At 42.8% G+C, this 25,970-nt stretch overlaps 1 protein-coding gene across 3 annotated transcripts in view; it reads left to right on the top strand.

Moving 5' to 3' along the window:
- Positions 1–4,120: 4,120 nt before the first annotated feature.
- Positions 4,121–25,970, top strand: part of RAVER2 (ribonucleoprotein, PTB binding 2) — a 49,160-nt gene continuing 27,310 nt past the window's right edge. For 2 of the 3 annotated variants that reach the window (XM_048498665.1, XM_048498664.1), the window contains exons 1-3: positions 4,121–4,699; positions 21,116–21,182; positions 24,912–25,381. In XM_048498665.1, coding sequence (XP_048354622.1) covers positions 4,526–4,699; positions 21,116–21,182; positions 24,912–25,381 — 711 coding nt within the window. In that variant the 5' untranslated portion in view covers positions 4,121–4,525. The remainder of the gene's footprint in view (positions 4,700–21,115; positions 21,183–24,911; positions 25,382–25,970) is intronic. The other variant, XM_048498663.1, reaches the window with a different exon arrangement.

The following is a 25,970-nucleotide window of genomic DNA, read 5'->3' as shown; positions in this document are numbered from 1 at the left end:
TAAGAACATAAGAACAAGCCAGCTGGATCAGACCAAAGTCCATCTAGTCCAGCTCTCTGCTACTCGCAGTGGCCCACCAGGTGCCTTTGGGAGTGTTCGAGACAAAATATGGCCTGATCATTAACTTTTCATTCCACTTGTACACAGTACTTTTCCCCAACTCTTTGACCTCCTCCTTTTTAAAGTCTTCTTCCAGCTGTACATTTCTTTAAGATCAGACTTTATTTCTTTAAACTCCTTCAAAAGTTCAGCCATTATTGGTGGTATATTTCCCAATTCTTTGCTTGGAATATTTCCAATATTGTTTTTTAGAGAACCTATTTCAGACTGCAGAGTCTGTATATAGCAGACATAGCTTTCAAATAACTCCATTATGTTTCCAAATAACTCCATTATCTCCAACAAAGCCAAGCTTTGTCTGGTTGAGGACATTATATCGTTAATGTCTCTAATGGCCACTAGGTGGCATTATGCAACATTCACCCACAATCAGCAACAAACTAACTTTGGAACCACTCTTGCCTCCCTCTCTTATGGAAAGATGCTTTCAAATTATCATTTCTTTTCCGGTCTTACTCTGGCAAACTTCCAGTTGGAGAAACCATCAGATCAGTTTATTACATGGCCGCAGAACAGCACTCACTCTCTCACTTCTTCAATTCAAAGAATCTCCCTTGGTTAGTCTCTTTTACATTTATTTTTATATTGTTTAACTTTTCAAGTTTTCCTTGTCTTCCAAATCTTTTAGGGAGTTCTTGCGATGCTTTTTGGGTTTATCTGCAACAGGTTTTAGGCATCTCTTTTAATTATCTTTTTTTTCTTCATTCCATCAACAAGAGGTATTCACGGTTTGGATGTAGTCCTCCCAAAAGAAGGGGGCGGGCAGCTCCACCTGGGAATGAGGTGATGCCATGTGCTCCAATTTCTCCACCCCTGTTGGTCTCTGTGATTTGAGTTTCCACATGAGCCCAGCTGGAACAGATTGTCTTGGGAGCATGTATAGATTTCTCCTGCTCTCTCCTTGCTCTGGAGAGGCATGCAACTTCCTTTAGAACCACAAGCTGGATCTTTGGATCTCAAAGTGAGTCTGAGACCAACCATCCTATGCCACTATTCAAAAACTGGAAGCCCAGTTAATCACTTTCATGACAGATTTGATTAACAATAAGTGGAAATCTACAAAAATTCCAGTAGGCATCTCATTTCCCCTCACTCACTAGTTCATCTTTCCATTTCAGCTTCTGTGTTCCTTTGCCTTGTCCTGCTTCCTTCTCTCCTTCTAGGGTTGATGAAGTCCAGTTTGGATTTCCCAACTACAGAGATCCATTCCCCCTTAGGGTCACCAGCTCCAGATTGGAAAATTACTGGAGATTTGTGGGTGGAGCCTTGGGAAGGTGAGGTTTGGGGAGGGAAGCTACCTCAGCATAGTACCGTGGTGGCGAACCTATGGCACTCCAGATGTTCATGAACTACAATTCCCATCAGCCCCTGGCTGCTTTGTAGAGTGGAATCTATGGTGATTATGCCCCTCTGAGTTCTATCCCCTCCTCAAATTCCATGCTCAACTCCCCAAATTTCCAGGTACTTCCTTCCCACAGTCAATATCCCTATCTCCTACCTATCCAAGAACCTATGGCCGTTTCCGCACGGCCTCCCTGTTGCCTCCACGCCGGCGAGAATTCCGCCGGCGTGGAGGCGAAGGCCGTTCGCATGCATGCATGCGAGCAGCCGCAGCAGAGGCCGGCAAACGGCAGGCGGCTCCGCACGGAGCCGCCTCTTCTCCCTGGCCGGTCCCACTCACCTTGTCCCCGTAAATTACGCCTGCTGGCCCGTCAAAGCCATGCGGCTGCCCTCCGACCTCCAGGGGTCGGAGGACAGCGTGGGCGGGGCTTCAACGGCCAGCAGGTGATGACGGGGACAAGGTGAGTGGGACGGGCCAGGGAGACAGCGTGTTCCCGGCGGCGCGGTTCGCACCGCACCGCCGGGAAGACGCTTTCCCCCCAACAACAACCCTTTAAAGGGTTGTTGTTTAGGGCGGCCTGACGCCGCCCTGGGGGGGGGAGCGCTGTCAGGTCGGCGCTGCCTGTGCGAAGGTTTTTACCGCCCCCAGGCCGTCGTTTTTGGCCCATGCGGAAAGGGCCTATCTTTCTCTGCCCCTCTGTCTTCCATTTTTCCTCTCCACCCATCTCCCTAGCTTCTACCTCAGAAACCATTGGCCTAGTTTGTGGTGCCAGCTGCTAGACCAGGCCACTTGCATGATAGGAAACCTCAAGGACTTGGTAGTGTGACACCTCATTTTCTTCTCTATCTCCTCCGCATACTAGTTTCTGTTCTCCTGGCAACTCTCACCTCATCTCCTCTTTCCCTGCCTCTTTTTCTCCTTGTCAGCCATTCACCAACTTATCTTTTCTTTGCCTACCATCTTCAGCTATATGTATGTGTTTATTTTCTTTATATCCACCTTGCACCACAGTGAGGACCAAAACTATTTTCCTCTCCTCTTTTTTATTCACACAAAAGTCTTGTGAGGGAGGTTAGTTGAAAGTACATGACTGATCCATAATCACCCAGAGATCTTCCACCCAATATGGGACTTGAACCTGGGTCTCCCAGACCCTTATCTGAAGCTCTAACTGCTATGCTACACTGACCTTCATAGGGTGGCTGTTGCAGAACAGTAGCAAGTAGTCATGCTCGTACAGTCATGCCAGTCAGGTGCTATCAAGTCACTCAGAGGCTGCTTCCAGGTCTAGGATGACCTATGTCCAGGTCGTACCTGAAGATCTCCCAGAATTAAAACTAGAGTCCAGATACAGAGATTTGGCTGTGTGGAAAAAACAACTGGTTTGGAGAGTGGACTCTATGGCATTACATTCTGCTGAGACCTGTCTCCTCCCCAAACTTTGCCCTTCTCAGACTCTACCACAAAATGGAGTTGACAACCCTAATCAGGCCAAGTCCCAATAAGTCCTCCCTCAACGGCCAAAAAGGCGTGGAGAGGACTTTGACCCTTATCCTGCCTTTTACTGACAGTGAAGCCTTGGAATGTTGTGGCTGCTTAGCAACATCCAGTGAGGAACGACATTGCTCAGAGCTACAGGTGCTCCTGTTGCCATTTTTTGGGTATTTTCACCCCCAATGTATTCTTCTTTTTATTTCTAATTTTTCTGCAAACCTGGGCCCTTTTCAGATTTGTAGAAAGCTCTGTCATGCTGTTTCTCAGTTTCAGTCACTGGATTTAAGTATCCAAAGATTTGGCCAAATCTGAGTTTAGTTGTTGTTGGACTGCAGCTCTGATTTGTTTGGATTTTAAAAACAAAAGCATTTCAGAAATTCTAATTTTAAATTCTTTATGGAAATTCTTCCATTTGGCTACATCTATTCCTTTTATTTCCTTTTGTTATCAGAATGGTTAGAACGGGTTTTCATTAGTGTTACCTCTGCCGGATTACCTTCTAAATCAGTTTATCTCTTGTATGTCTGAAGTTGCTGATTTTAAATTTTAAAAAATATTTTTACAATAATGAAACCATAGTGAGAATGTACTAATAACTCAGATGCAATTTACATGGAAACTCAATAGGACAAATAGAGCTGTTCTCTTGTTTATTTTAAACATTTATAGCCAACCTTTCTGCCCATCACCAAGGTGGTCTATGTACATCTAGTCTTCCCAGGGCTAAAATGTTTAAATATCTATCTCTGAAAACTCCTTCAGACGTCATTAAATTTTACAGAGTAAAATAGACAGAAAGTAGAACAGGAGAACAGGGGGGAAAGTTTCCTCAGGCCAGGGAGTATTACTTGCTATTTTTACACTCCTCTCTTCTCCTGTGCAGTTTACAAAAAGCTATCTAGACTGATGCTTCGAAAATATGGCAGGGGCGCTGGCAGCGCCAATACAACGCTGAAGCTCTGGTAAAACATTAATTCATTTTTGCATAGAGTCCTAAGGCACCTCTAGCATCATGGAGGGAGGGGGTGCAGGCGGCTTCGTTTTTTCCGACTTGCACTTTAACAGGTTTCGCTCTCTGCATCTCCATGCTGGCCTGTTCTGCTGAACTACTGCGTGTCGCATAGCTGTTAATTGCAGGAACCTGGCTCCTGCCCCCTTCCCTGCATTGGCAAAACTTGTTAAGGCCGGACGCTCGAAAGGGAGTGGGCGCGCCCGTTCCTAGGCGCATATGGCGTTTGCTCTTTACCCCACTGAAAGCAGCCGTGAGGAAGTTTAACTAGTGTACACTTTCTTTGCATCCGTCTGACTACTGTTGGAGTTTATGAGGCCGAAGTGTAACGAAGTACTTTTAAAGGGTGGGGTGGGGGTGAGGCAGGAGGCAGGCGAGACTTTCCCTTCCTTCCTTTGTGTCCCGCTGAGGCGCACGCAGCTCACCGCGGCTCGTTCCTGCGCTCGGGGTGGTGCCGAGATCGTTCCCATCCAGGCTCCCTCCTCTCAGCCCGCCTTGCCTGGCCCTCCGTCTCCCCCCGGGCTGTCCGAGAAGAGTGTGTTCGTGTCTGGCCCGGCAAGATGGCGGCAGCGGCGGGGTCCGGCACGGAACTGCTTGGGGTGCCCATGGGGGTGGCCAGCGCGACCCCTTTGGCCCCTGAGGAGGTCGCCCGCAGACTGCAGCGCACAAGGCGAGAACTGAGCAACAGGCGCAAGATCCTGCTGAGGAACCTACCCGCCGAAAGCAGCAGCCAGGTGGGTGACACACCCCGTCCCCTCGTCGCTCCTGCCCAAGGCGTGGAAAGTGCAGGGCTAAGTCTTGGCTGGGCGGTGGGGGGCAGCTAACGGCAGCACTTGCCTTTTCCCTGGCTTGGGGTAGTAAGGGCAAGTGAGGGGGGCTGGTGCAATTCATAGGAGATACGCATGTTGGCGATCCGCATCTCCAGGAGTGCAGAAGGGGCCGCTGGCTCGAGCAGCTGTGAAGTACGCCAGGCAAGGGGTCTGGGAGCAGGACATATGTGGACATTAGTAATGGAGGAAGACACAGCCCTCACTTCTAAAGTGCTGGGAAGGGGCTGGGAGATATAAATGTTCTGGAATGAAGGCTATCTAGTAGAGCAGAAGTCCTGGCAGACTTCTGGAGATGCTAGAAGGGTGCTTGTAGGTCCCTCTTTCTACTTGTCAGAGGCCATCTCTGCTTGGGATGGTGCCCTCCCTTTTTGCTGTTTTGCTATACACAGGACAATATGAGGCTGGTATGGACCTCTTATTTTTGGCATTATCCTATTTGCTGAGGAATATAGTCTGTATTCCTGATATATTCTGTACTCTTGGGCGTAGCAGAGGAAGAACTGTGGTGCTTGAGTAAAGAGAGGAAGCTTGATATCACATAAAATGGAATGGCAGAGCAGCCAGAAGTCTTGCAAGAATGATAGAAATGAAACCTAAGGAAACAGTTTTCCCTTCAATTCTTTTGCCTGTAAGCATGCTTCTGTTCTCTTGCCTGCTGTTCCCATACAGCAGGGGTTCCCAACCTTTTTTCACTTGCCAAGCCTTGGGCCACCCATTTCCCTCCATTTATACCCTCATATTAGCAAACCCATTATGTAATTTTTTTTCACACAAACCCAAACACTCCTGTGTGTGCCTCTGGGGTACGCATACCCCAGGTTGGGAACCACTGCCATACAGTATCAAGCTTATAGTTTTGTTTCAAATTTGAAAATTACATGTTCTCAGCCTACCCTGTGACCCATGTATTGGCTGGTGTTTCTTTTACTAGGTCTGTGAATTAATTTTAATGACTCATTAGAGCCATTACTGTAGTGTAGATGAAGACAAATACAGATTCAAGATAGTCTGACATTACATTTTCCAAAAAAGAACATTGTAAAAAAGTGTGGGGTTGCTTGCTGCAACCAATACACAAATGGCCTATATAAATTGCTTGTGATTGACAGATTAGCCAGGGTTGTCTAACTCCTGACATGTACAATGTTTTAATGAATGCTGAACAAGCTTAGTGCCTCAGGTAGAGTGACATACTTTCTTTTGAGTATGCTTTCTTTTGAGGCTGAGTGGACATAGCATGCTTGAGTATGCAGAAAGTTGTCACCAGAACTATTCTCCTTATGAAATATACTATTGTGATAAGTGAACTTTTTATTTCAAAGAATGAAAATGATTTCAGATTGTTTAATATGTATGGCTGTATTTTAAAAAAATCATTTGTCCCCTAACTATGCACTTTCTAGTAAAGACTCATTTGCAGCCGGAACGTAGGAAGCCATCTTATTCAGCCTTTAGTCCATCCAGTTCATCCCTGTATACTCTGATAGCATTTGTTCAGGTTCTTGGACAGGGTTTTTTCAACCTTTGTTACCCAAGACCTTTCTAGTTGGGGATCACATAGTTGGGTGCTTCACATGTAATGGAATTGCTCTAGCACAGTACTGAATCACAGTTTAAAACCTGATTTAATTGCAGCCTTGACATAATTGTATTGTAATAGGGACCACTGGGCAATATTTTAATATTCCTGGATATACTACTGCAGATGTGTTCTACAAAAACAAAATATTCTAAAGGAATATAAAATGGGAAGGTGCTGAATAAGAACTCATCAAGAAGTTAAACAGCTTTTTATCATCCTGACTTAAACTGAGACGTGGGCTTCCTCACATATTTTCTAGTAACCTAAAGGGAACCCAGTTTTAGACACTTTTGTAGACTGTTATTAATATGCTGTATCATACCATATCCCTTTACTGATCTTGGTTAATTATTTCATTCCTTAAATAATTAGTTTGCTATTTAGCTTTTATTGTGTTTTTATTTTTAGCCACATGAGACAGCAACTAAAACCTCTGACCTCTCTCAATATCTGTTTTGTAGAACTAGAGAATCACATGAGATTTGATACCAGGACTCTCTTTGCTCAACTTCCCCCCCCCCCCTTTCACCTTTTGTAGCTTTCTTAAAATGAGGTAAATTATTTTGTTCCTCTGTATCTGAGGAAGTGAACTCTTATGATACATAATGTTGGAATAAATTTTGTTAGTCTTCAAGGTTCCATTGGACTTCTGTTTTGTTTTTCAACCATCCTCACAGTTGCTGCCTCATGATGGTTGCAATGAAGGCCCAAGATGAAAACAAGGTGACTGTGGTCAATTCCGCACAGCAAACATATGACTGGCTGCAGTCTTTATAAAGGAACTTGTTTCCCTTTTTCCTGTTCATATGTGTGACATGAGAGGGATGCAGAAATGAACCCCACAGCCATGCCAATTGTCCCATAATATGATTGTCTGCAGTTGTGTAGGTGCACATCTGCAACTAGCAAAAGAAAAGAAAAAGGGGCCTCCCTGCAACAGCAGGGCAGTGGCAGGTGGATTCTTCCTGACTGGATGGTGTGGTGGAAGGTAAGGAAATACAGCACCTCCTGCCAGGCAATTCGTGTAGGAGCAGCTCCAGCCCAGGGTTTTGCAAAAGGAACACTGATTTAGTGATTTTCAAAAATCCCAGGTTGAGGGAAATGAAACGGGGCAGACTTGTTTTGAAGACGGGACCTGTGCAAAGTCCCCCCCCCCAAAAAAAAACAGTTTATATAGTTTATATAGCATCCTACATTATATTTACCCCATGTGGAATCCACCTGTGTGTTTCTTCATAAGCAATCTAATAAAAGTCACTGAGTTAATCTGTATGAGAAACTGATAATAATGTCCAAAGTATGAGTCAAAAAAGTTCAGTGCAGTGGTGGCAGACTCACCTAAAAAGTGGCTGCCACAGGAGCCAGAGTTGTCTACAAAGTTGCTGCTAAAGGAGGCAGAGCAAACCACAAAACATGAGGCATGAGGTTCTGGGTAATTCTGTTTGTAATTCTTCAACATGTCAGACAGAACCTCTGTTCCAGATCCTGTTTTAAAATGCTTTCTTGCATAGATGTGTCATGCAGTGAGGATATTTGTGCTGTGGTGGCACCTTCATGCAGTGAATATACTTGTGCTGTGGTGGCATTTTCTACCAAAGTACCTTCATTAAATCTGCACAGCCAATCAGTTCTTCAATGGCCTGTCCCCATTTGGTCCTGCCCACTTTATAAAACCATTTGGAGGACATGAGTACTATGTTGGGGACCCCTGTTCTGTGGAAACTCTTGATATCCTGTTAAGTAATAAAGAATAAAGTCAATGACTTGTACAGCGTGTACTGCAAATTCAGTATGATGTCACAACCTACAGTATCAAATTTGGGCAGATGATAAATTCAAGGGCATCTTTACAAAGACTGAATTCAACTGTAGATGAGGAAGCCGCTAAAGCTGTTTCTTTTTAAAACCAGTCATGAAGCATGAGTGAAAAGAGTCCAGTACAACCCTTCTGAAATGTCCCAGCCCGATGCCCAGGCCCTCACTTTCCGATGTTTCCTTTTCTCCTTTCCACGTACTTTTTTCTGCCCCCCTCCCCCCCATCTTCAGCTATGTTTTATTAACTTCCTTATACCCAACTATTGGCCACAAAAGGGAACTCAAAACAGCTTACAAAATTTTCCTCTCTTCCATTTTATCCTCACAACAACCCTGTGACAATGCATAACTGGCCCAAAGTCACCCAGTGAGCTTCTGTAGTCGAATGAGGATTTGAACCAGATCTCCCAGATTCTAATAGAGAGGGGGCTGCTGTTTAACACTAGCAAGCAACTGGGCCTGAGTGAGTCATTCGAGTAGCATGGTAGCAAATTGCCTAGTGGTTGCTGCTGGGCTTGGCTCTGATGAGTTCCTTCTCAAAGACCAAAATAACTATGGGAAGGACTGTGACTTTCCCCTTCCCCCTGACTTTTACTGATAGAAGCCAAGACTTGACTACTGGCAATACTGTGTGGCTGGGTAGCAATGGCCACTGAGTGCTGTTCCTTAAAGCTCCTGCTGTGGTTTCTAGTATTTTCTAGTATTTTTGGCAGTGTTACTCATCCTTTGTATCTTTTATCAGATTCTTTTGCAAATCTGGGATGATTTTCTGTTTTGTGGAAAGTCTTGTCTTGTATGTCCATGACTCCAGTCTCCAGGTTTAAGTATCCACAGATTTGGCCATGTTGAGAATGATATTGACTTGGTAATGAAATAAACATAAATCAGTCACTAAAAATGTAAATACTCTGAAACCAGTAAGAGATCATTTTTGTCTCCCAAACATTCAGCAATAAACTTAATATTGCAGGACTCCAGTCAAAAAAAGGTCAAAGTTCCAATAAGGATTTGCTAAATTGAATTGTTAAAAATTTGATACTCAGATCTGGACTTGACATTGTTATCTTCCTACTGAAAAAAGTTTTCCCATCTTTACAAGCTTATGCACACAATTCAGAATTAGTTTGCTAATTCACCAAGAATTGGGAATAGTCAGGTAGTTCAAGCTGGGGGGTGTTGAATCCCCCTCTGGAGGTGGCTCAGGCTTAAGCCAGAAAAAATACCCTCACTGGGCACTTACATCAGTGGAGGGGCAAATCCGCTGGCACCCAGCCTCTGTGGTTCTCTGCGATGGCCAGCTGCAGCACCCAGACTCATCTCGGTGCTCCTGTGCCACCCCCAGCTGCGCCAGTGTTGTGGGAGTATTCTGGGGTATACTGGGGGTAGAGCTGACCTTAGCTTCCCGAATCCAATTGGCTCTCGTGTGCGGGCAGAGCTGCCAGCAGAGATATTCCAAGATTTTTGTGGCATATCTTTATTCACCCTTATGAGGGCTTTTGAGGTGATTTTTTTTTCTTTTACATTTTCAGGCTTCCTGCACTGCAGGAAAGCCCTTCGGAGCCGGCAGAGCTGCACTAAAGTGGCACTGTCCCCTCCCACCCATCAGCTCTGGATTGGGCTGTGAACCTATTCTAAGTTCTCTTTTGCAGTCTTGATTTCATTGGCGTTCTACAATCTAATGTAAGTATACTGTCTCATGCAAGAATGAGTATTCTGGCCTCTGCAATCATACTTTTTCAGTAGTAGATTTGCCAACTGGATTGAGTTTTGACTCATGGGAATCTGTCAAGCTACAACAGATGTGTTACTCTTTAAGATGAATAAGACTCTTGGCTGTTTTAGGTGAAATAGACTTAACATGGTTATCTTTCTGGAATTTATCTTTTACATGGGTATAGTAATGTTATTTGTGAAAAGAATGAATACAGAAGTCTCTCTAGTTTTATTAAAGATCATAATTTGAATCTTTTAAAAAATCTGTAACTACATTAAGTGTTTGTCATTTTTTTGGCCTCTAATGTTGTGCTTTAGTTGCTTTTGAAGGAATAAACACTTGGTCCATATTCCTTTATATGTACTACTGTGTAGTAATTAGCAAGACTGATAGGTGTGGTTTATCCTCAGATGACAAGTGTATAACTTTTGTATAGCTTTTAGTGTTGTGATAAGTTAAAATTTAAGCTACTTACCCTGGAGGAAAAACAGTCAATGTTGATAGAAGAGGATGTTTCCTGAGCCAACCTGGCTAATCTTTATATGCTAGTCTTGCTTTTACACTTATGAACTTGCATCAGCATTATAAAAGAACCTTAAAATACTAGGAGCTGTGTAGAAATAAAATGAACAGGTTGCAGCCTGATCTGAAAACAAAAGCCAACAGGAAACTTAGAGGGGGAAGTGGGAAACTTTGCACTAGCTGGGTGAGACTTAAAAGTGCAAAAAAGAATTGAAATCTTATACAATATTAATCTACAAGGAAGAAAACAGCCAAGGTATCATTCAGCCTCAGGAAAAATTTAAAGGAAAGAATAGATTAGTTCTGATCATTTCTAAAGGGAACATAGAGAAGAGTAGCCAAATATCCAAAAGGGAGAAGTTCTCATTCAGAAAGAAGGCACAGAAATGGAGGGCCAGGTGGCCCATGTTACCCAGGTTGCATTTTTTCATCTTCGCCAGGCCCAGCGGCTGGCTCCCTATCTCTGTCAGTCTGACCTGGCCACGGTGATCCATGCGACGGTCACCTCGAGGCTGGATTACTGTAACTCGCTCTACGCGGGCCTTTCCTTGTGACTGATCCGGAAGTTGAAGCTGGTACAGAATGTGGCGACTTGGCTTTTGATGGGTGGTAGTTATTTAGATCATATCACCCCCATTCTGTCCCGCCTGCACTGGCTTCCAGTGGTGTTCCGGATCGTTTTCAAGGTGCTGGTATTGACCTTTAAGGCCTTACGTGGCATGGGGCCCTCATACCTGTGGGACCGCATCACCACTTATGTCCCGCATAGACTGCTGCGTTCGGCAGCGGTGGAACTACTGGAAACCCCTGGCCCTGCGACGATGCGGCTGGCCTCGACCCAGGCCAGGGCCTTTATGGCTCTGGCCCCTGCCTGGTGGAATGCTCTCCCTCCAGCTGTCCGGGCCCTGCAGGGCCTTCGTGAGTTCTGCAGGGCCTGTAAGATGGAGCTGTTCCACTGGGCCTTTGGCGGGGCTGGCCACTGATCTACCGCCCCCCACTGAGGCTGCCAGTTTTCCATCTTGGCAGGGCCTTGATTCCATCTTGGGCCCTGCCTCTTCCCTCCCGGCCTTTAGATCAGGCGCCTGTCCTTAAATTTGCTTGCTCTTAACTTTGTTATTTAAATTTTAAGTAACTGCTGCTGTTGGAAATTTGTTTTAATGGAGTTAAGTTTTATTTATGTATTTTATATGCTGTTATTGAAAACAGCTGTACTGTGAGCCACCTTGAGCCCTTTACAAACAAACAAACAAATAAATAAATAAAATAAGGAAACACAAGAAAGTAAAGGTTTAGCAATAAAAGCAATAAAAATGAGGCAAAATCATGAAGAGATGATAAGGTGAGAAGAGGTGTAAATAATAGAGCCTTTAAAGAGAACCTTACAGAGATTTGAGGCAACTTAACGTTACAGTGCAATCCAGAACAGAGTGGAGTAACTGTTCTGGATTGCACTGTCCATGCAAAGAAACAACAAAATAATTTAACAGAACAGAGAAGTTTCATTAAGAAGTATGAAGACTAGTAAGGAAAATTTTTAAATTCTATACTGGTAGAATAAAAGTCCGAATGAGAATTCTACTTCATGTTCCCTCCTGCAGTGAATTTCCTTCAGCAGGCTCATATGCAGGAAAGGAAGCACTACCATTCTAGCCATAGCATCACAGTGTCACTGCAATTTTTTAAACAGAACAATCCTGACAAAATGACCGAGGTCTTTCTCAGGCAAGGATGTGAGGAGGGGCTCAGGAGCACCAGCCATTTGCCAGGCAAAAGGAATTCACTTATTAGAACAGCAACAAGGGAATATGTTCACAGAACACATAAGAACTCACTGGGAAAGGCACCTGGGTAGGAAACAGGAGCCAGGGGTCCAGATCCCACTAACAAGACAATGCTGGAAAGAAGACTAAGCCCATCGTTGGTCTTGCAACAGACCAATCAGCAGCACAGCAGAAAGGAGATACAGATTAGCACCTGTACCTCATGCACTGGGTAATGATCCTCTAACCATGCACCCAGTTCAGTCACAGTGACAAGACACAATATATGGCATTAGAAATCTTTGAGCACCAGACAGCCTCGGAAGGAGTTACAGACTCAGCTGAGGTTTCGCTTCATTAAACACAATCATATGGAATGGGTCACTCATGTGATAGACTGCTCCACATGCTAATCATTTTGGTTGACTAATCTCCAGGTGCCACTGTAGCAGAGGAGGTTATTTCTGCCACTTTTTCGTATCATCACACTTTGTTCTCCATCTCTTTTCCCTTGCTCCATTATGCATGCGGCATGCTTATAAGACAAGCAGCAGTGATCCAGGGAGAGTGCAACCCAAGCAGCCCACACCCCCTTACAAGAACATACTTTGGCAAACATCAAATGATTGCTCCAGCCCAGGGGTAGGGAACCTGCGGCTCTCCAGATGTTCAGGAACTACAATTTCCATCAGCCCCTACCAGCATGGCCAACTGGCCAATTGGCCATGCTGACAGAGGCTGATGGGAATTGTAGTTTCTGAACATCTGGAGAGCCGCAGGTTCCCTACCCCTGCTCCAGCCTTTCCTGAGTGTGAGTTCCTCACTGCTACTAAGGAGTAGGGAGTAGAACCCATTTGTACTCCAGCACCAGAGTTACACAGGTATAGTGTACATATGGTGGCATAGGACTTAGTTGCTATCCACTGCCAGCCAGAGCTTAAGATGCTGCTGAGATGATCTCAAACCAGTCTTAGACCTTTATACATCGAGGGGGAAATCCACAATGTTCTTGGGACTTATTCTTGAATAAGGCTGCAAACTTGTACTTGTTGACTTGGAGGAAAATCTCATTAAACTATGTGGAGTATTTTTTGTATAGTTACATACACATAAAATATATTTTATTTATACAGTAACTGAAAGAAACTGGTTTGAACATAGTAGCTATTCAGAGTTTCATTGTTAGGGGAAAGTTGTTAGGAGCTATTTTAGCACACTTATTTTCATGGTGCAGATAGTTCTTGTATAATACTGCAGTGAGTGTTACCAAAAAAGGAGTTCATTGCATAGATGTTTTCATTTTCATTAGCCATGCTGCCTGTTCGAGTAAGCTTCACATTCATTTGTATCAGAATTGTTTTCCTGGATATCCATAGCAGTATTACATTGCATGCAGATATGTTTAGAAAACTTGGCACATAAATAATGTCCTGCCTTTATGCATGTTTTGCATCATCATTCTGACTAATAGTTTGGAGGATACTTGGATAGAAATATAGATTTAGTTGTTGCAAATGATGTGGTTTTAGTGCTGTTTGCTGTAAATGTATTTTTGATCACTATATTTGAACACTGTAAGCGCACTGATTATAAGCATTTGCATTATTTGCTATTAGAAGTGTACTGCCCAGAAATGCTCAAGTTTAACAAGGTGTTGTGGGAAGAAAAGGGTCAAGACAATTGATACAGATGACCATTCCCAGCCAGATTTCACAAGATGAGATGTTTTGTCCTGTTCGCAGTCTAGGAGTCCACCTGGATTCGTCTCTTTTGATGGTGGCCCATATAACCCGGATTGCATTTTTTCATCTTTGCCAGGCCCGACAGTTGGCTCCCTTCCTCTCCCACGCGGACCTAGCCACAGTGATCCATGCAACGGTCACCTCCAGGCTAGACTATTGTAACTTGCTTTACGCAGGCCTTCCCTTGCGCCTGATCCAGAAGTTAAAACTGGTCCAACATGCGGAGACCATATTCAGCCTGTGCTGCGCTGCCTGCATTGGTTACCAGTTGAATTCCGGATCATCTTCAAAGTGTGGGTGTTGACCTTTAAGGCCTTGCGCAGCCTGGGACCCTCGTACCTTCAGGACCACATTACACCATATGTCCCTACTCGACCTCTGCGTTCGGCAGAGGCCAATTTGCTGGAGGTCCCTGGCCCCTCAATGATGCAACTGGCCTCCACTCGGGTCAGGGCCTTTATGGCTCTGGCCCCGGCCTGGTGGAAAATTCTTCCTCCAGCTATCCGGGCCCTGCGGGATCTAGGGTGATTCCGCAGGGCTTGTAAGACCGAGTTGTTCCACCGGGCCTTTGGAGAGACCAGTTGCTGAATGGTGCCCCCCTCTGCCCCCCTCTGTTCTCCCGTTTGAGGGTTCCTTGACATCTTTGGGACCCACCCTGCCCCCCTCCTCCTTGTTAGGAGGATTTTAGGTAGGGTTTTGTGGAGCGCTGTTTTTATGTATTAATCGCTGTTTTAAATTAGTTTTTTAAGGTCTATGGGGCTTAATTCATTAGTTTATATTGTTTTAGTTAATGTTAGGTGCCCCTTTTGTTATTGTATTGTATGGCGACTATGTTGTACACCACCCAGAGCCCCTTGGGGATGGGGCGGTATACTAAAATTGAACAAATAAATAAACAAACAAACAAATAAATACATCTGTGTAATATAGGATTGCATGGAGTGATTTTTTTCTCAAAATGTGCATTGTATGGCTGTGGTCTGGTGGATCTTGTTCCTAACGTTTCACCTGCATCTGTGGTTGGCATCTTCAGAGGTGTATCACAGAGGGTAGTCTGTTACATATAACAGACTTCTCTCTGATACACCTCTGAAGATGCCAGCCACAGATGCAGGTGAAACGTTAGGAACAAGATCCACCAGACCATGGCCACACAGCCTGGAAAACCCACCAGAACCAGTTGAATCCAGCCGTGAAAGCCTTTGACAATACATTGTGCACTGCATCTGAAATGCATTCATGGTTCCCTATTTAGTAAGGTAATTAGATCTGCCAACCTCCAGGTGGGGCCTGGTGATATGCCAAAATTACAACTGATTTCTAGAGAAGAGATCAGTTCTGGAGCAAACGAATGCCTTGGAGGGTGGACTTCAGTTGTGTTGCTATAATGGGGACATCCTGTTGGATAATCTCCTCGTAGAGATTAAATTTTTACACAATGAGCAGAATGCGCTGAGGCTGTGCACAGTGGAGCAAATCCAAAATATGCACGTGAGCTTTGGCACAAAGAAAAGTCAGAGTCATTTGTAGTTTCTAATCTAATAAGAAAGAGTATTTATTAGTGAACTCCATTCTGGATAGAAAAGTAGATAGATAGGTTCACTAATCTAATCTAGCTGGATGGGGATGGATGCACTCAGCATCTATCCTCTCTACACACATGGTGCAGTAGAAGGTTTTGAGAGCAAGATGGAGAGAGGGTGAGAGCCATTTGAACAGGGCCACTTGGCACACTACCTGTATTGTTTAATAAACCCTTCTCAAAGGAGAGCCATAATGCTCGCCAGGTTTAATGTTATGCCTTCTGCCTTGTTACATGGCAGATTTAACAAGCAAGAAAAGGCTAATAGATTGTTCCCGTGTAATGATGGCTCAGTTGAATCTGTGGCCCACCAATTACTACACTGTTTCAGATTTAAGGAAATCAGATCCAAGTATGTGAATCTTACTCCTTTACATTTACCCGATCTCCCTGATTTATTTAGATTACACTGCTTGCTGGACAATCCTGATCCTTCTCTCTGTATGATAGTGGCAGACTTTCTTCTGGAAATTACTAAATGCCAGTAGATTTCCTTCCACAACATTTATTTTCTGTACTGTATATGTTTTTAATCAGTTTTTTACTATTGTTGTACTGTTGTCTATGCCAGGGGTAGGGAACCTGCGGCTCTCCAGATGTTCAGGAACTAAAATTCCCATCAGCCCCTACCAGCATGGCCAATTGGCCATGCTGACAGAGGCTGATGGGAATTGTAGTTACTGAACATCTGGAGAGCCGCAGGTTCCCTACCCCTGGTCTATGCCAATAAAGGCTTGCTAAAAGAAAGAGTGTGAGAGCCAGAAGGAAGGAAGTCCCTGAGAATAGCAGTTTAACATCAAAGGAATAGTGCCAGCATGATAGAGTAAAGGTGTTAATCCCTAGGTCCCTGTCCAGCATCTGGTTTACTAGTAAAAACCCCTCTGTTGTTGAGGCAGGAAACAATGTAACACCACCTCTTGATGTTTCCAACACCACCTCTTGATGTTTCATGACTCAGGTCATTAGGCTTATCTTCATTCTGAGTCCTTCAAAGTAGAGTCCTGTCAGTTGTTGCTAATATCTACAGGGTATGCATATGCATCTGAAAAATTAGGTTGACACATAACAAGATAATGTTCACTCAGAAATAAGTCCCACGGATTCAACTAGATTATGCCCAAACAAGAGCTGGTGTTGTATGAGGGGTAGAGTGTCAAACTAGCACCCAATAAACAAGAATCCTCTCATTGCACTGTGTCGTAAGAATACATTCTTATTGTGTCTATTTCCTCTCTTTGTAATATATGGCCAGCATTGTCTGACTAATGAAGCTAAAAGTACATCCATTTCCCAAAAATTTTGCAAATATTTTGTATTTAAGCAGACTTTGCTCTCTTGAAGTCTGATGCTTTTACCTTAAAGCCCAGTTCTGTATACAAACTGATTTGTTGATCTGGCTGACAGTAGCGTGATTATAGGCAGCTCAATCAACGTCTCTAGTTGCCAGGGATGGTGCCTCCACTGCACCACCTCCAGAGGGATTTCAGGTGGCATGGGGGGGGGGCAGTAAAAATCAAAAGACCCCTGCCGTCTGGAAATCCCCTACACAGGCCAGAATGGAGTACCCAGCGTTTGGGTGGTTTATGTCTGAAGCCCTAGCTTTAGTGTTCCCCGCTTGAAAGACCCTGTGGAAGCTGACTGCAGTTGGCTCCACTCCTTGGAGCGTCCCATCCGCCCTCGCCCCACACGCTGGTGTCCACTTGGACACTAGTGTAGCTCTGTGGTGGCGCACACTCCCAGGTTTCACCACAGTGTAGCTATTGGACACCCAAACACTGGTGTCTTTGCCCTCTTTGCTGGTGGGGGTGCCCCTTATGCTGGCAGAGGGGGCAAATGCACCACAGTGCTGGCTCCCTTGACCTGTCACATCCCCTGCCCAGACCGAGAAATAAGAGTCTGGTGTGGGGCAGTGACTTTAATGATGGCCTTGGACTGGGAATATCAGAATGGGGGTTGCCAACTTGGGGTTTGTAAATACCTGGAGATGTCAGGGTGGAACCTGGGAGTGTTTAGAGGGCGTGGTTTAGAGGAGGTGGTTTAGAGGGGGTGGGGGCTGTGTACAGTATAATGTCATGCAGTCTTCCTTCCAAAGCAGTGATTTGTATAGTCTGAAGGTCAGTTGTAATTTTAAGAGATCACCAGCCCCCACCTGGAGGTTGGCAACCCTAGTCAGGGTTTCTTTAAAAAAAACTAAAGCTCACTGGATGACTTTTAACACTATAATCTCTCAATATCAAAGACAGATGTGTGCAAATGAAATAGAATGAGTTATGTATCCTTCCCTGAATCAAAGAAGAGAATTACAGCTGCAGTTAAACATATGACTTGTTGCTTTAGGGCACCATTACTTTGTTGTTCAGTTTGTTATGCTAGATACCTGATGTACAGTTAATCTCCAAAATGAAGTTATGTATGAGGAGTTTGTAAGTTAAATGCAGTTTCCCCAGTAGCATCAGGCCAAGCAATTCCTTGTTCTTAGATGCCTTTACAATTAATTTCTATCTGGAACTCGTAGAAGCGCAAATTGCAAATTTCATCCTGAATCCAGCAGGCTGTATTTGTGGGTGTGTGTAATTTCCCAACTTTTTAAAGACAAAAGTAGTTGGCAGAAAGTCCCCATAATCTAAATATAGGCTTCCTTGATAAGTTTAACGTGTCGTGTAACTCATTTTTCAAAATGTTATTCTATTGGCAGACTATTTGCAAAGGAATATGTCCTGATAAAAATAAGTGATGCTTGTGGAATTTTCAAGCATGCTTTCTATTGTGTGTTTTATAAAAACCTTAAACAGAGAATTTATCTGTGCACAGTTAAAAATACTTCTCTGTGAGTGTCTTACTTTTTTTTGAGATGCAGACTTTTCAGTGATATTGTGAATGCCAGACTTCAGAGAAATGAAAAGTAGAATCCCCCCTCTGGTTACGATTTTATTTCTCCTACTAAGCCAAGCCATTACTCAAGAGTGTTTGATTACTGAGAAGTAGTAATACAGTATCAGTATGTAGATGGTCTAAGCAGCCGAGCATGTTTTATTAACATGGCATTTGACAGCTGTTAACCGGTGAAATAAGAGACTGGTGTCCAATTTGACTAAAAAGAATACACTTGATCCTGCTCACATCAAGCCCTATTACTCACTAAGCTATCTATATTGAATTAGTAGGTTGGCAAGATGGGAGCATGATGTGATCTAGGAGACCTTTTGTAAAGCAGAGATGCATTATATCTAATTAGGTTTGATTAAAGCCTTATAAGTCATTGTATATATAAATGGCAGTTTAGCACTTAGTCATGTCATAGATAGGGAAATTCCTGGAGATTTGGGGGTGGAACTTGAAGAGGATGGGGTTTAGAGAAAGGAGGGACCTCAGCAGAGGCCATCCACCAAAACAGCCATTTTCTTCATGGGGACTGACTTCTGTCATTTGGAGATCAGTTCTAATCCCGTGAGATCTCCAGGCCCCACCTGAAGGTTGGCAGAAGTGAAAAATGACCATCAAACAGGGAAGCCATATTTTATCCACAAATATGCTGTGCTTTCATCATGGCAACACTCTGCCTCTTTGAAAAGCTTGCAGGGCAGACCTCCTGTGGGGAGATATTGGTCAAGAAGCTAGTTTTTAATCAACCAAGCTTTGTTCCTCACACTGCATTCTCTGTCTGTAATGAGGTAATTTGTTAACAATATCATCCCACCTCTGTGATTAGCCAAGTTTCCATTAGTATCAGAAAATTCCATATTTTTCTTCCATCTCTATCGCTGGCCAGTTGGAGGGCCCTATGTTAGCTGTATGACTAGCCTTTGCTGGCTACTGAGGGGACCCACACAGCCTCTTATGATGTTGGGGAACAAAGTTTATTTTAAACTGTAAACCTTCCCCTCAGTTACCAGATGTTCTTAAGGTACCAAGCACAACATCATGAGGTAAGCTTTGTGGTGAGCAAGTAGAACACAGAGATCACTGAGACAGGAGTTGTATAGAAATATCAATGAAGGTTGGTTTGAAGGAACAAATGAACAGCAAAGGTCTCCAGATAGAACTGAAACCTCTCTGAGACCAATTATTCACTGGTCCTCTTCCCCACAGCGAAGGTACGTTTGATTTGAGGCAGAGATTTCTGTATCAATGTGGTTATGCTCACAGTGCCGAAGATCTCAGAAATCCCGCAATTAGTGAAAGCGGGGAAACTCCAATGTTTTCTCTTGCTGTGGGGTTTTGCTCCTTCTGGTCATCTCCCCCACACTCCTCACAGGAATTTCCAGGGATTAATGGCCAGAATTTTTCCAGAAACAAAAATGTCATATTGATAGCCCTCAAGCCTGTACAATATCGATATGACAGTTAAAGAGCTAAAAAAAAAGGTTCTGAAGGGATCTGCTGTCACCAGCTGTGTCACGTTTAGAGTGCTCAAGCTCTCCTGCACCTTAGCTTAGCGGGGAGGGGGGGGGTTCGGGCAGGGGTGTATCGACTGAAAATGACACCAGAGAAAACACTAAAATTGCATCCCCCACATCTGATACCCAACTTTTAGCGGAAATATGCCAGCACTGAGATAGCGAGGAAGAGAGTTGCTTGTGGACAGCGGAGTTCCACTCTCTGCAACAAACTTGTGAACTCAACTCTTGAATTCTTATCTTTTTTGGTCCTCTACTGTATCTTCCATAAGATTAAGGTGTGCCTTCTGAATATCACTTTCTGCTCTTAAATCACAGTTTTCTGTGGCCTCTGATAGTCCTGGCATATTTCAGTAACTAGCCAAAGATCTTAATCATGTAAACATAAATGAAATTGAAAGCAATGGAATCAGGGAGCATGTGAAAAACTTAACTGATATTTGGCAATGAGTCCATACAGAAGAGAGTCTCTCTTCTGATAAGTTAATATGTGTTTTCCTTCTCATTGCTCAGTTCACTAGAGGAAAAGGATGCAAGAGCAAATTGGAAAAAATGAGAAGCATTTAGCACCAAAACAGATGGTGGGGGGTTTTTTTGCCTTTATAGGGATTAACAAAGAAATATATAATTATAGAGGAGGGAACAGTCATTCAGACAGAGGAAAAAATCACTAAAATTCACAGGAATAATTTAATGGTCCTTCTCTCTGTGTTGTTTGCATTGACAAAACTTGTTGCTTCCAGAAGCAATCGTGATATGTTGTGGTACAAACAAGATATGAAATGGGAACAGAGGGCAGGGATTGCATTGGCTAATCATAGATATTGTCACAGCTAATTGGCTTGGTGTCCAGTGTCACATGGATCTAAGATTCCATTTGTGGTGTTTTATTTCTACAGTGAAAAGAATAACATATTTGAATGGAAATCTCACTGTGAGGTTTGCTGTATAATACAGCAGAAGTGTATTTGAACTGCATTATTAACTGTAGATGTCAACTTTATCTCACACTACTTTATGAACTTTTATTTTCAATTAATATAGTCCACTGCTGTTGTGATTGCTCACTCATATTAATTCCTAACTAATGTTTGTCTTGTATGTTTGTGGTGTAATTGTTGGTTTGGAACATTTCCTCAACAGTAAAATAAAAAATGATAGGCTAGAAGAGTTGCTTGATACATTGTCTGTCTTTTTTTTCCCCAGGAGATCCATGATTTATTAAAAGACTTTGAACTGAAGTATTGTTATGTGGATAAAAATAAAAGAACAGGTAATAACAACGGACATTAGTAATTAATATAGATACTATATTGGTGAATAACTGCAATATATTTATGAAAGCTAGGTAAATATGAAGGTAAATGGTGACTGCAATGTTATTCACTCTGAAGAACTGTTCTTATGAAACAAATCCATCTCTATTGAAACTGCAAAATTAGAATGGTAAAGATGATACACTTGTTCCTAGTATGAACTCAGACCATTATAGTTTTTCCTATTCTGGCTTGAGGGAGTCATCAAACATTAGGAATCCTGCAAATCACATCCAAGAACCTGGGAATAAAGTTTTAATGTAAAACTAAATGAAAGGTTATTTCCATGAGACCTCATAGAAGCTTTTCACAGCAAGTGATTACTTGAATATACAAAATAACTTCAAACAATAAATTGTCACAGATAATGTTTTCAAGTCGCTTATTGTCAACTCACTGCAGGCAACGTATTGTCGAAGGCTTTCACGGCCGGATTCGACTGGTTGTTGTGGGTTTTCCGGGCTATGTGGCCGTCATCTGGCAGATCTTGTTCCTAACGTTTCTCCTGCATCTGTGGCTGGCATCATCAGAGGTGTATCACAGGGAGAAGTCTGTTATCCTGGACACAGCGTATAACAGACTTCTCTCTGTGATACACCTCTGAAGATGCCAACCACAGATGCAGGTGAAACATTAGGAACAAGATCTAACAGACCACGGCCATACAGCCTGGAAAACCCACAACAATCACTGCAGGCAGTTCACAATAACAGCTGAAATTCATCAGCTGATGAGATATTGAATTATCATTGTGCATTGTGTAGATTAGTCCCAGAGTAACAAAAGATTTTCTAAAAGTAGGGAAACAATTTTCATACATAGGTGGATTTCACACAGCAAATGTATAACAGGTTGCAGTTGTTATAAAGGAACCCATTTTCCTTCTTCCTGTTCTCATGCGTGCTGGGTTGCTTTTGTGCCTTTGCACAAAGACACTTTTCTTTTTTAAAAAAATTCCTGCAACACACACATAGCTGCACAGGCATACAGAAGTGAAACTGCTGTAGCCATGCCAGTCGTCCCACAATACGATTGGCTGCACCTATGTAGCTGTGGTGTAGGAGCAGCAGTGGCATAGTGGTTAAGAGCAGGTGTACTCTAATCTGGAGGAACCGGGTTTGATTCCCCGCTCTGCCGCTTATGCTGTGGAGGCTTATCTGGGGAACTCAGATTAGCCTGTGCTATCCAACATACGCCAGCTGGGTGACCTTGGGCTAGTCACAGTTCTTCCGAGCTCTCTCAGCCCCACCTACCTCACAGGGTGTTTGTTGTGGGGCGGGAGGGGGAGGAGATTGTCAGCACCTTTGAGTCTCTTTACAGGAGAGAAAGGTGGGATATAAATCCAACTCTTCTTCTTCTTGTGCATGTGCAATATGCCAAAGAAAAAAGAAAAGGGACTCCCTGCAATGGCAGGGCAATAATGAACATATTGCTGTGGCAGGATTCTCCCTGACTGTGGATAGTGCAGTGGAAGGGAGGAAAATAAAAGGGCATCCTGGCTGGCCGTCTGCATGGGATTTTGCAAAAGAATCACTGGTTTAGTAATTTTCAAAAATCCTTGTTTGAGGGAAATAAAACAGGGCAAACTTGTTTTGCGGATGGGACCTATGCAAAGTCTTCCCCCTCCCCCCCAAAAAACCCAGTTTGTATTGTGCTCTACACCCATTATTTTTGCCCTGTGTGGAATCCACCATAGTCTTATTCTGATTTTAACACAACTTGGCACATATTTGTTTAGGAGGTATCTGTATTGAAAGATGCATCCCTGCATTTCTGTCATGGATCATATTTATATTAGCAACCACTAAGAACGCGGTTATTGTAATTACCTGTGTAATTCCTCAACACAACTGACCCCTAGGATACCAGAGAGTAGTGTCAGCTAATTTCAAAAACCACAACATAGCAGTTTAATATTGTTAAGCCAGGTTAGTGCATTTTTAAGACACTGAAGTATTGTTGTTGTTCCTTTTAAATCTCACTAAATGATTATTTCCCCTAACCTGAACAGCCCGGACTAGCTTGGTCGAAATAGGATAAGCCTAACCTGTACAATAACCTTGGTTATCGTAGGTAAGGTGAATATTGGCTAGTATTGGATGTGAGATGACCGAGGAAGACCAGGATTTTTATACAGAAGCAGGCAAAGGCAAACTCCCTCTGTTCATCTCTTGCCCTGAAAACTCTGTGGAATTGCCATAAATCCCACATTTCTTTCTGGATATATAATGAATATCCTTATTAGTGAAATGTTTTACAAGCCATTAGTTAAATTTATCTGTTTTTTGTTAAGTGTAACAAATAAGTTTGACATTAGTGGATGTAGGTTAAAATCTTGTGTAATGCAGCAGTTGTAAGAAGAGATTACATTCTTCTGTATGTGCCTGAGTTGCTGTAGCTTACTTTAAACTACTTTTTAAAAACCACGGCTGTTATGTTTATCAGTTATTTAGTAAACCTCTTGGACTTTGACATAGTGTAACCTCTGGTTATTCAAGCTTCAAGGGAAATGCTAACATTCCCATTTCTCCATGGTGGACTCTTACCACTCAATAGCACTTCTGCTTGATCTTTGGTGTTCAGTAGAAACAGATGGCAATCTGGAATACAAGTTGTTTTCTGTTTTAAATAATAATATTACAACCAGATCTTTCTTGAACTGAGTCTCAGGAAAAGATTATATTGAAATGTGATATACCAGCAATGGTTTTAAAATATTATGGTATCCAGGCAGTGACACCCTTCCCCCAAACTGCACGGCAAGAGAAAATACAGAGGGGGAAAATAGATATGGGAACCAGTGAACAGATTATTCTACACTGCTTTCACATTTATGTTGATTAGACAGTTTTTGTCACCTTTCTATTCTAATTAGAGTACCCAAAGCAGCTGACAATCAAACATAAAATCATAAACCTTTAAAATGTTATTTTAAAGCAAGAAAAGAGAATGCTAATAAAGATAGCAAAGGATTCCAATAAATTAAAAAAGCAGAAACAGTGCTATAAATAATAAGTCAGACTTGTCTAAAGTTCTGTACTCTCCAGAAGACTAAAATGATAGTGCTAATCTTATTTCTTAAGGAAAGGCATTTAGTGATTTGTCCATTGAAAAACTCTTTTCATGAGCCTCATTTCTGACAGAACAGGTTTTTGTAAGCAAGACTCTTTCCTGTGTTTTGAATCTTTATTTTAATTGTGAGGGTCCAAAACTTTTTGTTGTGACCATTTCTGGCATGTTAAATTTGTAGCTGTTTGTCAGTTAATCTTAAGTTAACTGTGCAATCTTCTTTTTCTTAAATGTGCTTTGCACATTAGGAAAAGTTTTTTTGTTCTATATCACACTGAGCTTTACAGTTGTCAAATGTTTACTCTAGCAATAGTTTTTAAAATTACAGTGCAGTAGGCAGCACAAGTAGCTCCAGCCTCCAAGTGCCAATTTTTGACAAAGGAAGGTTATTATGGTAGTAAAATGTAAATGTTCGCTTTCTTCCAATAGAAGCAGAAATAATACATCTAGATTACATTTTGTAGTAGATATTATTTCAGTCTAATTGGAGGCATCACAAAAGTTGGCCATCCTGCTCCTTAAAACCTCTTTAACCAGCACTCCTCTCAACTGATGCTGCTATTAAAAGGTAAATTATGATAGAGAAGGTAAACATGCTGCTTATTTTGCTCTTTCAGCTTTTGTGACTCTCCTGAATGGGGAGCAAGCTCAGCATGCAATACAGTTGTTTCATCAGCGATCTCTTCGTGGAAAAGAAATATCAGTGCAGTTTCAGCCAACGGATGCCCTCCTCTGTATTACAAACATTCCCACCTCTTATACGTTACCAAAGTTTGAAGAACTGCTGCAACCCTATGGTAATATTGAGAGACACTTTTTGATTTATAGTGAATTCACTGGCTGTTCCAAGGGCTATGGTTTTGTGGAATACATGAAAAAGGATTCTGCTGCTAAGGCTAGATTGGATCTTCTAGGAAAACAGTTAGATGGAAATGTCCTTTTTGCGCAGTGGATGGACGTTAATCAGTTATCTCCAGATCATGTACATTCAAGGTGCCTTTGTGTGGACGATCTCCCTACGGATTACGCTGATGCAGAAGATATCATGAAAACTTTCTCATCGAAATACAAACCTGTGTTTTGCCAGGTATGCAGAAATATACTTCATTTCAGTAGAAGCATAGTCTTTCTCTGCAAATATGGTGGACTGATTGCACACATTTCATGGAGTCTTCCACATATAATTAAATATGTTTAGATGAGTGGTTTAGTTGCATTAATGATTGCTTCATTATCAGTAGTAGTAGTAACAGGTCCAGCAACCAGCAGGCTACTTACTACCTTGAGACTTGTATGATTCTTCAAACCAAGTTATTTGCTACTGCTCAACAGCAGCCACCACACAAAACCCAGTGTGGTATAGTGGTTACAATTTTGGACTAAGATCTGGGTAGGATTGCCAGCTCCAGGTTGGGAAATACTTGGAGATTTTGGGGTGAAATTTGGAGATGAGGTGTATAGTCCACCTTCCAAAACAGCCATTTTCTCCAGGTGAGCTGATCTCTGTTGCCCAGAGTTCAGTTGTAATAGTAAGAAATCTCCAGCCTTAGATCTGTGACTCTGGCAATCTTAAATCTCGGAAACATAGGTTTGAATCTTGGTTTGAGTCCTTGTCGCTTCCCCATTTCACTACTGTACCCTGCCCGGTGACTGACACTGTGAAACTGGGCCCAGCT

This window comes from Sphaerodactylus townsendi, linkage group LG05 (assembly GCF_021028975.2).
Source record: "Sphaerodactylus townsendi isolate TG3544 linkage group LG05, MPM_Stown_v2.3, whole genome shotgun sequence".
Taxonomy (NCBI): Eukaryota; Metazoa; Chordata; class Lepidosauria; order Squamata; family Sphaerodactylidae; genus Sphaerodactylus; species Sphaerodactylus townsendi.
The sequence above is the reverse complement of the archived record's forward strand: the minus strand, read 5'-3'. Positions and strand labels throughout refer to the sequence as shown.